General features: G+C 40.2%; 1 protein-coding gene across 1 annotated transcript; it reads left to right on the top strand.

Annotated features, from left to right (window-relative positions):
- Positions 1–326: 326 nt before the first annotated feature.
- Positions 327–1,599, top strand: LOC118739987 (protein toll-like). Its single transcript, XM_036471489.1, has one exon. It carries the CDS (start codon positions 501–503, stop codon positions 1,560–1,562), a length of 1,062 nt encoding a protein of 353 aa, XP_036327382.1. The 5' UTR covers positions 327–500; the 3' UTR covers positions 1,563–1,599.
- The last annotated feature ends 13,882 nt before the right edge of the window (positions 1,600–15,481 follow it).

Here is a 15,481-nt window from a genome sequence, read left to right as displayed (position 1 = left end):
CACAGCTTCCGGTTGAAAATTTTAAGTATATTTTCGAATTATTTTCAATAAAGAGAAGGTTGGAAAAACGCAAATACACCTCAATTAATCTATCGTTAAACAATATATCCCACTTTGATATGGACTGGATTACTGATGCAGGCTTGTCTTGCCCATTCACAATTGATTTGCGTTTCAATTTAATTAAACACGTTTACGCGCTGACGCCGCGCCTACTGAGTAATGCAGCAGCCTGCAACGAAGAAATTTTATTGGAAGGAAATCCTCTTGTCTGCGATTGTCAATTAGCTTGGGTTTACAACAACAACTATCGCTCCAACGTTACATTGCCAGAGTGTAGTAAGAAAGTGGCATTCTGTGACTGGCAACCAGCTTTGTGTCCCGGCAAATGTATTTGTTCCATCGAAACCGCAATTCTTCTAATCAATTGTACTGGTGCAGAGCTTGAGGCGATTTCTCAGTTACCTCGCCCAGAGCAGTTTTCGGGAATTGGAAATTCAATGCTTTCTATTAGCCACAATCGTTTTTATGAGCTTCCATCGAACACTACTCTCGGTTATGCGAATGTGACGTATCTGAACGCCTCCTATAATCAAATCGCTGAAATTCTTTCCTCCCAACTTCCGCCCAATTTGACTGTGTTAGATGTGCGCAACAATCGCTTAATAGGCTTGCGAGATGATTTTCTGTTTGTATACCTTAATAAAAACTCAACACTGAAGCAATTATATCTCGCTGAGAACCCGTGGAAGTGCGACTGTAGCGGTGAGCGTATGCTGCGCGCTGTGCAAGCGTTTCACCAGCGTATTCCTGATGTCGCACAATTGTTTTGCGATGATCGAGGAAAACAGAGGCTCTTAGATGTCGATGTCGCCGGCATTTGCGCGAGCAATAATCCGTATATAATTTTAGAGAGTGTTTTCGCTGTTGCCTGTTTTGTAATACTCACCAGCATTACGCTTTACTACAAATATCAATTACAAGTGAAAGTTTGGCTGTACAGCCAAAAAATGTGCATCTATTTTATCAATGAACGTGAACTGGACAAGGAGAAAACTTTTGATGCCTTCATCTCGTACGCACATCAGGAGGAATATTTTGTCAATCAAACACTGCTGCCTAAACTCGAAAAAGGCAATCCAAAGTATCGCATTTGCACACACGAACGCAATTGGGTTGGTGGCGCCTACATAACCGAACAAATTGTGGAGTCGGTGGCACAATCGCGGCGCACGATCATTGTGCTGTCTCAGCACTTCATCGAATCGGATTGGGGACGCATGGAATTTCGCACCGCACATCAATGTTCGCTGAATGAAGGACGTTTGCGCATAATTATTATTAAATATGGTGAAATTACAAATACTGAGCTATTGGATAGAGAGCTGAAGGCGTATTTGGATATGAACACGTATTTAGTGTGGGAGGATCATCCATGGTTTTGGTCGAAGCTGCGTTACGCAATGCCACACAAGAACGGTGAAGCAAGGGATGCTGGAATGCTGGAAGTGAGCAGAAAGGTTTATGTGATGGGGCAAGTTGAGCGTAATCGTGTGCAATGAGGACGTATCTAATTTGACAATGAGAGGGAAAGGAATCTCGCACTGTTTTGGCGAAGAAACGTATCTAATTATCAAAAAAAAATTATATATACATACATATGTGTAATGCCATGGCCCTATTTGAATTATTTTACGAAATGTGCTTGTTTCTCTCCGGTTTTTTCCAAGATTTGGCGTAACGCGAATAGCTGGTCTGAAGCCACACTGATAAGGCCCGATCACTCCGTCCCGACTGGGGGCTCAGGTTCGTCTTCTCCGTTACTTTAAGCGCTGATGCCTTTCAATAAGGTGGAAAAGTGTTTCCTACATAATTTAAGTACGTTTTTTACATCGATCACTAGGTCGCCATTTCTGCTCGCCCCAGTCTTGGAACCTTCCGTAAGTCGTCTAACACTCGGTAAAATCTTAGAGGTATTTTTCCTGTCGGCCAACATTTCAAGCTGCCCACACTCCCGTATTTCGGGCTCTCTCTATTTTTATTGCAGCATAATACGTTCGGCTTCCCTCTTCAGCTCCCTCTATCGGTCCCGGCGTGGTCTGTAGGCGATATCTTTTTTCTTTGCAACTTCGTGACATCCCTCATCGTACCAGTAGTTATTTTGGGCTCGCTGAAATCCGACTACTTGCTCGGCGGTGGTGTATTATGAGTGGGTAATGTGGCCCCACTGCTCGCATTTGTTGATTTGTTGGACGTTCATTTGCTGCACTTTGGCGAGTGCGTATCTTGGCTGCAACAATAAAGTAGTCCGAGTCTATATTTGGGCCTCGGAATGTACGTACGTCTAAAACACTGGAAGCGTGGCTTCCGCCTATCACAACATGATCGATTTAGTTTCTCGTTTTTCGATCTGGAGACAGCCACGTAGCTAGATGGATCTTTTTATGCTTGAAACTATTTCTGCATACTGCCATGTTTGAGGCCCCGGCGAAGACGGTCAGCCTCAGTCTGTTATCGGACGTTTCGTCATGGAGGCTGAATTTTCTGACGATGGGTTCAAAGATAGGGAAATTGAAGTCGCTAAGCACGAGTTTAATATCATGTCTGGCGTAGGCGCAAATGAGCGAAATGTTGCAGAACCATGCTTGGATACAGATTGTGGCGAGACGTTCGCCCACCGAGGTGAATGACAGTACTCTGCGGTGGAGTCTCTCTCCCACCACAAATCTAACACCGAATTTGCGCTCCGCAGCTGTAGTAGACGTCGCAAGGCCCCACTCGTTTCCTGCCTTGCCCCATCCATCGCATTTCTTGGATGGCGGTGATGCCAGCATTTGTATTTAAGAGGACATCCACCTTCCTGGCAGAGGCACCTTCCCCTTTAAGGGTTCGGACTCCGGACATTGCATGTTCATGCCCTCAAATAGTAGTGGTTTTGACGTGGCGGGCCTGGAAACTAGCTTACAATACATTGCTGTGAGGGGGTGGTTTATGGACCGAACCTGTTTATATATCCAGCCGCTTGCTCCAAGACTGGCGCCCTCTTGCAGCCGCACCTAGTGGTGAACAGACGCTGAAGACTTCAGTGAGGCCTTAAACCAAATAAGTCGGAATGGCCCCACCGAAGCTCCCTCTCTTACCGCATCCCGTGCATGGGTGCCCAGAGTGCGCGAACGAGGACGCAAGAGTCTGGATTGAGTATAGCCGTGCCACTGTTATCACTTCGCATGGTACCTCTCCTAACACTTGGGTGTCCTCTCCAGTCTGCCACTTCCCTCCAGGTAATGGTCTCTCTAGCAAAAGTGTGTTTGCACACAAAGACACATACGTAATAGTTTCAGTGCGTTTGAAAAGCGCCACGCCCCCTTTTCAAATAGCCCCAATTTTCTCTAAGAGTATGGGATTGATTTCATATATCTCCATACCATGTTCGAGTACTCTACCATGAACACTTCCAGAGATATGCAGAGGTGCCACTCCCCTTTTTCCAATAGCTGAACAATTTTTCTACACGAATATGCGATTGATTTCATATATCTCCATACCATGCTCGAGTCCTCTTCCATGAACTTTTTCCGGGATATGCAGTATGAAACATTCGGTTTGTATGGGAGGTGCCACGCCCCTTTTTTAATAGCCCCAATTTTTCGTCACGACCATGTGATTTATTTCATTTATCTCCATACCAAGTTCCAGTACTCTACCATGAGCACTTCCAGAGATATACACTATGAAAAATTTGGCTTGTATGGGAGGTGCCACGCCCACGGCAATTTTCTCCATCAGTATGCGATTATTTTCATATATCTCCATACCATGCTCTACCATGAACACTTCCAGAGATATGAAAAATTAAAAAATTCGGTTTGGATGGGAGGAGCCACGCCCCCTTTTCCAATAACCACAATTTTTCTCCATGAGTATGCGACTGTTTTCATATATGTATCTCCATACAATGTTCGAGTTCTCTACCGTGAACACTTTCAGAGATATACAATATGAAAAATTCAGTTTGTATGGAATGTACACGAAAAATTGCATAATGATCGGTCGAGCCGTTTAGAAGAAGTTCGACCACAAACAACCTGACACGAGATTTTTATATATTAGATGAAAACAGAAACTGGCAAAGATATCATATCCATTATAAAAAATCAGAAAAATATTAAATTAATTATAGGCTTAATTAAAAAAAAATTACCACACATTCAGGAAGAGTCTGGAACTCCACTGTGTAATTTAGATATTTATGTTTTACATTAATTGTTGCCTTGAAAAAGATACCTAAGATATCTTTGTTTGTTTGTACCTAATTAATGAAAACGATCTCAAATATGTGATTACATTTATATTTAGTTTTTGTTAATTTGTAACAATAAATTCTGCAAAAAATTTAAAAAAAAAATTGCCTTTTTTTGTTTGTACTGCTTTTTTTCTATCGAAAATATAAATGTACTGCTTACTCCATTTCAGAACCTAGCAACCTTGGCTTTTTGGTAGCGGTTCTCCAATTCCATCCGGTAAATCCTGTGCTCACTAGCATAATGTCTTTCTACGGCGTTAAATGAATTTTATTGTACTACAAACAGTTTGCAACACTGGGTAACGTCAAGTTTACTCAAGAATTAGTCTGTTCCAATAGCAGTCCGGTTTACAGGATTTAGTCAGAACTTACAGGAAGTCGTTCCTATTGACATAAAACATGTAAGTGGGAACACATTTGAGAGAGTAACTGAGCAACTGTTCATATAGTCTGTTCCTTTGAACTTCGGACTAAAACCTGTGGAACTGTCAAACTACAATTTTACTCTCTCAAATGAGAGTAAAAGGAGAACAGATGCAGAAGTGCATAGGAACGCAAAAATCACTATTTCCTGTAAAAACGTCAGTCGGTTTGTTTACATGTCATTTGTACAACACTGATTTAGCTGAAATATCACTAAATAATTATTAAAATCTATACATATTCAAACATTTCGTTGTTTACTTCCATTTTTTTTACAAATATAAGGTACTTTGCTTTCACCGCTGTTAGTTTTTGCTTGCACATGCAAATCAGCTGATCGTTTGACACTTTTCATAAACTTACAGTAAAAGAAACTCCGGACTAAATCCTGTAACTTCTGACTTGGAACAGTTGCTCAGTTACTCTCTCAAAAGTGTTCCCACTTACAGGTTTTATGTCAATAGGAACGACTTCCTGTAAGTTCTGACTAAATCCTGTAAACCGGACTGCTATTGGAACAGACTAATAGTCAGAAGTTACAGTATTTAGTCCGGAGTTTTTTTTCCTGTAAGTTCATGAAAAGTGTCAAACGATCAGCTGATTTACATGTGCAAACAAAAACAGAAAGCGATGAAAGCAAAGAACCTTATATTTATTAAAAAATGGAAGTAAACAACGAAATTTTTGAATATGTATAGATTTTAATAATTATTTAGTGATATTTCAGCCAAATCAGTGTAGTACCAATGACATGTAAACAAACAGTCTGACGTTTTTACAGGAAATAGTGCTTTTTGCGTTCCTATGCACTTCTGCATCTGTTCTCCTTTTATTCTCATTTGAGAGCGTAAAATTGTAGTTTGACAGTTCCACAGGTTTTAGTCCGAAGTTCAAAGGAACAGACTAAATGATATAATGCAAGATGGCGCCAATCGAGCTGAGAGCAACTGGGTGTGACGTCACTTTAGCTTCGTTCCCCTCGCTTTCCGGGCTGTTCCGGTAATTAGAGAGTAAAAATAAGTAAATAAGTTACTCTCTCACAAGTGTCAAAAATGTGCCAACACGTGCCAAAAGTGCCCAGAGCGTGAGGAACGCAAAAAACCACATTTCGTGCCCGGAATCAACATATCAGCTCTAAACAATGATTTACGTGTATTCATCTTATATGGCTAATAAAATTACCAAATAACTACATCTTCTGAAAATTCTGTGATATTTTCCACTTTTGTTTTTATAAAATTTGCTTTCGGATTTAAACAACAACAGCAGTTATTTCAAATTGCCCTTTTGCACATTTGTGCCCGGAAAAAAAGTCAGGGCTGTTTCGTGCACAAAGAAGAAGATATTTACGATCCAAAAGTGGAACGTATTCGCTCTCTATTACCCATTTTTCGAGCGTGAGGAACGCTTTCTGGGCAGCTTTGGGCACCCGTGGGTACCCGCGGACTCGTGTGGAACAAACCTATTATTATCAGAATGAGAGTGTAACACCCGATTTACATGATTCAAGTACTTGAAAGCAATTCTTGCTCATTCTCTTTTGTGTTTTCTATTTGCTTTTACACGTTTCAATTCTGTTGAATTCAAGTTTTTGGTTGTTTAAATGGGAAGCAACGAAAATGGCAAAAGCAAAGCAAGAAAGTTGAAACGACTTGACGGTACAGACGCATGTGTACTCGTCCCTTTTCTTCTCACCCCCTCTCTTCCACATGCGAGCAGAATTGAATTCAATACTTGAACTGTGTAAAAGCAGTCTAAAGAAAAATTTTGAAGAAGAAGCGAACAAGTGGTGCGAAATAGTGATGTAAAACTATGCTGAAATGTACCAACTTTTCAGCTTCTTAAATTTGAACGTACATTCGGTACAAGCACATAACTTTAGGTAGATTTGGAACGTAGTAAAATATTGTTTCATGTAAGTCCAAAAGTTGTTAAGGTACATGAGGAAGATGTAGTCCACCAACTATCAAAAATATATGCACATAGAAATACATGTTTACTTTTTAGGTACGTGTATCTACTTTTAGGTACAATATGAAAATTTGTTATTCATCACTAGTGCGAAAAAACGTAATGTGGCGTCAGCAAAAGGGTACATGCTGTCAAATCGGGAAAGAGAGGATTAGCGGCGCCACTTTTGTTTCGCTGCATCGTGAAGTTTACTGATTGTTGATTGCAATGGGGTATAGTCGTTGCGCTTGGTATGCAGTTACAGTCGCATGGCTATACTCAATCCCGACTCTTGCGTCCTCGTTCGCGCACTCTGGGCAACGTGAGCAACCCATGCGCAAGATGCGGTAACCAACCCGATTGGAGCCTTGGGTCACGGCAGAAAGAGAGGGAGCTTTGGTGGGGCCACTCCGACTTATTCGGTTTAAGGGCTCACTGAAGTCTGCAGCGTCTGCTCACCAGGAGGTGCGGCTGCAAGCGGGCGTCTGTCTTGGAGCAAGCGGCCCGCTATACAAATGTGTATCCGGTTGAATACCATCCACCCCAGCAAAGTTTGTGCGCTGGGTTTGGGACCCGCCACGTAAAAAATATTGCCAATGAAAAGGCCAAAAAAGCCTCGGATAACTGCATCCCCACACGTTGAAGACCCCCACAAACGGAACAAGGACTATGAATTACGGATATGCACCTGGAATGTCCGAACCCTCTATAGGGAAGGTGTCTCTATCCAACTGCTGGATGTACTAACAAAATACCAGGCTGACATCACCGCAGTTCAGGAAATGCGATGGACGGGGCATGGCTGCAAAAAATTTGCAGCATGCGACATCTACAACAGCTGCCATGAGACGGCGCACAAATTTGGTGTCGGATTTGTGGTTGGGCGGACACTTCGACAATTTGTCTCCCGGTTCACGCCCATCAGTGAGCGAATCGCCACAATCCGCATAAAGGCGAAATTTAACAACATCAGGCTGATTTGTGTGCACGCCCCGACGGAAGAGAAGGACGACGAGACTAAGGAGCTTTTCTATGAGCAATAAAAAACGTGCGGCAGGCAACGCGACGAAAGTTCGACATCGCAAAGCTGCAGTCACAATGGACAGCCGAAAAATTTAGCAACCGACTCTCAATCCTGCTTAATCAAGCAACTCCTCATCGCCTGGACATAAATGAGCAGTGGGACTCCATGTCCCAATCCCTTCGCACCGCTGCGGAAGAGGTTGTTGGTTACTACAAACCGCGCAGAAACAACTGGTACGACGAAGAGTTCCGCGCGGCTGCTGCAGAAAAATACGCAGCATACAAAGCTACCCTTCAGCCAATGGCGACACGCGTAGAGGTGGGTAACTCAGCACTGTGCTGAGTTACTGTGCTGACTCTTAGAACTGTGCCGCACGCTCATCTCTCACCTCTGAAAAAATTTGTAACTCAGTAACTCAGTTTATGTGCTGACAATGTATAGCTCAGTGTGCTTCAGAGTCGATATGGTAACTCAGTTGATGTGCTGACACTTGCATAGCTCGGTTCGGCTGCATTGTTTAGAACTGTGTCAATATGGTAACTCAATTGATGAGCTGACACATTCACATAATACGATCTTCCAAAAAGTACCATAATAGATGGCATCAGGAGACTAACCATCAATTGAATATACGCAAATGAACTCACCAGTTGAAATCAGTTTTCTAAAATTTTGCCGGCCAGCTACGAATAGAAGCTAAGGATAACCTTTTCTAAATCGATTTCGATTACTAACATCAACAATAATTTCGATGCACATACCAATTGTGCGATAGCACACTTGTGCCAGCTCACTGTGCTGACTCATTAAAGTGAGTTGGAGTTACTGAGTCAGCACACCGAAATTTACAGAGTTACCCACCCTTAGACACGCGCGACAAATGAGCGTTACCGGGAGAAAAGGAGGGAAGAGAGACGCCTTTTCAAGAGAAAGAAAAGAGAGGCAGAAAGGCGTGAGTGCGAAGAGCTTGAGATGCTGGCAGACAGGAACGCGGCTCGAAAATTCTATCAGAAAATAAGGCAGCAATCAAATGGTTTTAAGACCGGGGCTAGCTCCTGCAAAGATGAAGATGGAAACCTGGTAACAGATGTCCATAGTACACTTGAGATATGGAGGGAACACTTTTCATTGCTTTTAAATGGCGAAACAGATGGCGCGTTTGATGAAGGAGAACCCGAACCAATGTATATGGACGAAGCTCACGTCCCTCAACTGGACCAAGACGAGGTGAGAACAGCAATAAAGCGGCTTAAGAACAACAAAGCCCCCCGGAGCCGACGGTATACCGACTGAGCTGTTCAAAGCCGGTGGCGAAGAGTTGGTGGGGCGTATTGTAGGGCTTGTAACTTGTTAAATACATACTTGTTTAAATATACTTTGAATAACTTTTAAGGTTGATTATTGTTCGTAGCTTTTTATATATTTCAAAATGAAAATTTTCTTTATTCATTCAGGAAAATTTTCTTATAGAATAAACACATCTTTATTAAAATATAATAATTGCATATATATATAATACACGCTCCTTGTTAATTATAAAATATAACCTCTTCAATTGGCGATCCTGCCAGGAGTTATTACCATCGATATATACCAAGGCTAGCGGAATTTTTAAGCCCGATTCACACAATGGTAACACTTGCCTTGAAACAAAAGAACCATAGTTTAATTTGGAATAGTGAAGCGGCACAAAACTTTGATAAAGTCAAAGAGATTTTTGCGTCAAAAGTCCTTTTGAACCATTTTGACAAAACAGCAAATCTTTCAATATCAGTAGACGCTTCAATAATTGCGATAGGAGGTGTTCTGGAGCAACACATTGGAAATGAAATTGAGCCTTTAGCATTCTATTCAAAGAAATTAACAGCATCTGAAACAAAATACAGTGCTTTTGACCGAGAATTGTTAGCAATATATGAAACTATTAAACATTTTAGGCACATATTAGAAGGACGTAAATTTACGGTCTATACAGACCACAAACCGTTAACTTATGTTCTAGACTCGAAAATTGAACGTAGTCCTCGTCAGACAAGGCATCTTGAATATATTTCACAATTTACTAGTGACATCAAACATATTTCAGGCAAAAAATAATATTGTAGCAGACACACTTTCGCGAATTCCAGAAGTAGAACCTATAGAAAATGAAGAGTTTAACCTTAAAAGATTATATGAAGAACAGCAAAAAGATACATTTTTAAAAAATTTTATTAAGAATCCAGAGGGTATTTATAAATTAATAGAAATTGAAGTTCCTATTCTTAACGTTAAAATTTTTTGTGAAGAATCAAAAGAAACTACTAGACCATACATACCACAAAGCCTTCGCAAAGAAGCATTTTCTAAATTACATAACATAGCTCATCCTGGTACTAGAGCTACACGACATTTAATTAAATCCAAATATTTTTGGCCATCAATGAATAAAGAAATCAATGAATGGGTTAGAATTTGCACAGGTTGTCAAAAAGCAAAAGTGTTTAAACACACTAAAACTCCTATTAGTAAAATAACTATACCAAAAGGTAGATTTGAGCATCTACATACAGACATTGTAGGACCCTTGACAATTTCAAATGGTTACCGATACATATTAACAATTATTGATCGAAACACTCGTTGGCCAGAAGCCTATCCTCTTAGAGAAGCCACAGCAAAATCAGTTGCTACTATTTTCTTCAAAGAGTATATACCACGTTTTGGGGTACCTGCTCAAATTACAAGTGATCAAGGTGTTCAGTTTACATCCAATATATTCAAAGAATTAGCAAAGTTTTTGGGATGTCAGTTAATCACAACCACTGCATATCATCCTCAAGCTAATGGCATGATTGAACGTCTACACAGGCAGTTGAAAGCTTCAATTTTGGCGAGGGGAAATTATATAAATTGGTCGGATGAACTTCCTCTGGTCTTATTGGGTTTAAGGTGTTCATTCAAGGAAGATATTAAATCTACTGCAGCAGAATTAGTTTATGGTCAAAATTTACGTTTACCAAGTGAACTCGTAGTTCAATCTGAAAATAATTTTAATGTTAATGAGTTTCTTACAAAAATTAAACATCATTTTCAAAGTTTTCATTCAGGCATATCTCATCACCAAAATTCAAGTAAAATTTATATACCGAAAGATTTGCGATCATGCAAACAAGTTTTTTGTACGTGTTGACAGTAATAAGCCGGGATTGAAACTTCCATATGAAGGACCATATGAAGTCATTGAAAAACATCCAAAATATTTCAAAATACAGATACACAACACGCATAGGAATATATCGGTTGACAGAGTTAAACCTGCATTTATAGAAAATAATTTTAACAATGTTCAGACAAAACCAAAAAAGCGAGTTACATTTTGTTTGATTTAAATAATTTCAATGTATTTTACTTTTTAACGAAGGGGGAGTATATGTAGTGCTTGTAACTTGTTAAATACATACTTGTTTAAATATACTTTGAATAACTTTTAAGGTTGATTATTGTTCATAGCTTTTTATATATTTCAAAATGAAAATTTTCTTTATTCATTCAGGAAAATTTTCTTATAGAATAAACACATCTTTATTAAAATATAATAATTGCATATATATATAATACACGCTATTATCCTTGTTAATTATAAAATATAACCTCTTCAGTATGTACCAGCTTTTAAGCAGAATTTGGTCTGATGAATACATGACCGAAGAATGGAATCTCAGTGTACTTTGCCCAATCCACAAGAAGGGAGATCCCGCCGTTTGCGCCAATTATCGCGGAATAAGCCTTCTTAATATTACATACAAGGTCCTGTCGACGATACTGTGTGAAAGACTGAAGCCGTTCACGAACCAGCTGATTGGACCTTATCAGTGTGGCTTCAGACCTGGTAAGTCCACCATTGACCAGATTTTCACAGCACGTCAAATCCTGGAGAAGACACTAGATAAGCAAATCGACACACACCATCTTTTTGTTGACTTTAAAGCTGCTTTTGATAGCACGAAGAGGAGCTGCCTGTACGACGCCATGTCCAAATTTGGGATCCCCGCAAAACTAATACGGCTATGTAGAGTGACGTTGAGCACAACCTTCGGCTCCGTCCAAATTGAGAAGGACCTCTCCGCGCCGTTTGAGACCAAACGAGGTTTTAGACAAGGCGATTCACTCTCGTGCGACTTTTTCAATCTGATGCTGGAAAGCGTAATAAGAGCTGCCAATCTGAATCGCAGCGGCGCCATATATAGCAAAAGAACGATGCTGCTGGCGTATACAGATGATTTCGACATCGTAGGTCTGAAACAAAGGGACGTAACCTCAGCATTTTCCAGTTTAGAAAAAGAAGCTAAAGAGATTGGTCTAGCGGTGAACGAGGGAAAGACAAAGTACCTCCTGGCAACATATAAAGAGTCCACGCGCTACGGGACACACGTCACTGTTGGCAGATATAACTTTGAAGTAGTGAAGGACTTTGTCTACCTAGGATCCAGCATACACACCACCAACAACGTCAGCCTGGAGATCAAGCGAAGAATAACTCTTGCCAACAGGTGCTACTTTGGGCTCGGTAGGCAATTGAAAAGCAGAGCCCTCTCTCGACGAACGAAACTCACGCTCTACAAATCTCTCATCATGCCCGTCCTTTTATATGGCGCAGAATCTTGGACGATGTCGAACAAAGATGAGAAGGCTTTGGGGGCTTTCGAGAGCTATTCTACGCAAAATCTACGGCCCTGTTTTCGTGGATGGCGGATATCGGAGAAGATGGAATGAGGAACTGTATGAGCTTTTTAACGACATGGACATAGTTAAGCGCATAAAAATACAGCGATTGCGTTGGCTTGGACATGTTGTACGCATGGATGACGACTCTCCGGTGAAAAGATCCTTCGACTCCGCACCCATGGGTGGACAACGAAAGCAAGGGCGCCCACGAACGCATTGGAAGGACCAAGTGCAGAAGGACCTGTCTGCGCTCGGGATAACCAACTGGCGCAAATTCGCGCAGGAGAGAAGCAATTGGAAAAGCTTTTTAGTCTCGGCCCAAACCGACAAACGGTTGTAGTGCCAAATAAGAAGAAGAAGAGGAGCCAGGCACATTGAATAGGTAGCAGCAGGGGGTAACAGTTTTGATTTTTATCATTCGAAGTGGTCCATGATTTGTCACTTTTGTTTACATGTCAGATTTTGTTTACCTCTTTTGACATTTAAGAGCACAAAATACACGCTGCTTGATGTTTCTGCTCTAATGCTGCTACCTGTTTAATGTGCCTTGCTAGTATCTTTGTGTTTTACTTGGACGTTACACAATCAAGAACTTGCTTTCAAGTTGCAATACACTTTGTCCATCAAGTTTGTCAGTTGTAGCCTTGTAGCGGCCAAACTTATTTTGACTACGAATATGCCCCTGTGAGCTTTCGTGTTGATATGGGACGACACAAGATCACTCAAGAACAGGAGAGTGAAAAAATTTGATTTTTTAGGGGGTTCTCCGCCATCTTGTTGCACTAGGAAACCGAAGAAAAGTAAGCAAAGTAAAGAAAATGACGAAAACCAAAATTAACCAAAATTATTTTCGGCGACTTTAAGACATACAACTAAAAATAATTAGTTAAAAAGCTTTCAAACGTGTTGTCATGTTGAATTGACTCTTCTTTAGTTAAAGGAGAGTGTAAAAGGCCCTAAGTCAATGCGTGTGACTTATCTGTCAACCAGTTGACCAACATACTTAACGAAATTCCTTACAAACGCACCAACCAGTTGGCCGATTTCATTTTAGTAAGAGTTTTTAACTATGAGCAACACAACACCACCTCTAAGCTTTTAAGCCATGCTGGGAATGCTTCTCATTTTTATGTATTTGTTATTGCTACCGCCCCCGAAAAACATATGTTAACGTTAATGCGCCTTTAATAAAATTAAATTGCATTTTAGGTTGCCAACTTGTCTACACACAGAGCAACAAGTGGACCGATCTGCCTCAAAAAACAAAAAAAAAATTATTCAACCAACTTGACGAAAGTTTGCCAACTTGCCTACACACGGCTTATATACCACCAACTTCTAGCGGTTGACCAAATGGTTGGCTGATAAATCAAAACAGTGGTGCTTGTGATGTAAACAAATGCTCAGCTGACGAACCCGATTTGGCAAACTTTTTGCTCAAAAACAGCTACAAATACAACGCCACGTTCTTGTGTGATCTTATAGTTTTGGTTCATGCGCACAACTTTTTCTGGAAATATGTTTCCAAGGGTTAAGTTAGCTTGAACACAACCCTGTTCGGAAAGAAAAATTTAAAGGTCGCTATGGACAGGACAAGCGTTTCTTGAAATATTATTCAGCCTCATCATATACCTCGAACGAAAGGGGACACAAACGGTTCGTCTACAGGCGAACTAGTCTCCGCTTACAATTTTGTAAGTCGAACGATTGCTTCGTGTAGACTTTACGTCGATTACGTTGTATTCGTCTAGAACAGCGTTGCTAAATGAAATATTAAGGTATTTGTGTATATTTCCTTTAGAATTTTACTAGTTTTAATTTATTTGGTACATTTGGTAATGTTATTTACTATTTTTGCCGTTCATTTGAGAGATTTTTTGTGTAGTTATAACTGTATACTGGTCACCTGTCATATTTATATTACGAATATAGTTCGCAACCTTCTTTTTATGCGGTTTATGAGGTCAGCCCATGTCTGAAGAAAAATAAACAAATCGTATTATTGGTTATGTTACTAGAATATTCATGATTTTTGCTACCAAGTATAATACTAGGTTCACATATAAGTAGATTATCTTCATTTTCGAGCTTAACTTCCTAATCTGTAATTAGAAAAAGAGATTAGCCATATAAAATTCCTCCCTTGTTAATCTGTAATTATAAAATAATCTCAGATTTAACCGATAACTTTTCGGTGTCCATCCTAGTTTTATCGATTGTTTTTGCGAAGAAGAGGAGAAATGGCAAATGTAAAAGTAAACAAAAATGGACGCTGGCAAGGAAAAGAAGGTTCTAAAGGTATTTTTTTTAATAAAATGTTAAGTTAAAATATATCTATATTGCTCAATGTAGCAGAAAAACGTGATCACGGTGGCACAGAGAAAAAAAAAAAATAACTTTTCCTTGAGATGTGAGAATAACAAGCACAACAAATTTGACGGCTAATAATCTGAGATTTGCCTGTGTGAACGGTGCGATTAAAAAACGAGCTTTGATTGAGGTAATATTGATATGTGAACATAGTTTAAGCTTACCTTTTTCCATTATCCCGTCCCATCGCTTCTGAACCCTGGCTCTGTCAGAACGAACACTGGTACACCTCTTGGCAGATCCGGATTTTGGTCTATCTCTTCAATCAGCACCTCAAATTGTGTTGTTGTGGGTTTTTAATTGGTGAAAACATAAATTATTATTATTGAAATTTATAAAATTTTCACTGTGTTTACTTATTTTGGCTGAACGAACCATCTCGACGATCACTCATAACCTTTCGTTTGTTTCTGACGATTATCGTCTCTCTTTTGCCTCCTTTTCCTGTTAGAAAATTCCAAACTAGACGAGAGCAACGTAACGATCACCTGTTTTCGTGTTGCCAGACGAAAACGGATTACAAAGTACCAAGTGACGAACGATTCGTGTGGCAGACGAAACGAACGCTCGTTCCGAGATACATGATGAGGCTAATTATATACACAAACTTCTGTATAGTGTATGCTTTATGTTTATTTTAACTTCCTGGCGAGGCATATTAAACAAGTTATAGCAGTAGAGCAAACACAACCCTGCCATGTATT

This window comes from Rhagoletis pomonella, unplaced genomic scaffold (assembly GCF_013731165.1).
Source record: "Rhagoletis pomonella isolate Grant_MI unplaced genomic scaffold, Rhpom_1.0 Rhpom_scaffold_00005, whole genome shotgun sequence".
Lineage (NCBI taxonomy): Eukaryota > Metazoa > Arthropoda > Insecta > Diptera > Tephritidae > Rhagoletis > Rhagoletis pomonella.
This window is presented reverse-complemented; position numbering and strand designations above follow the sequence as displayed.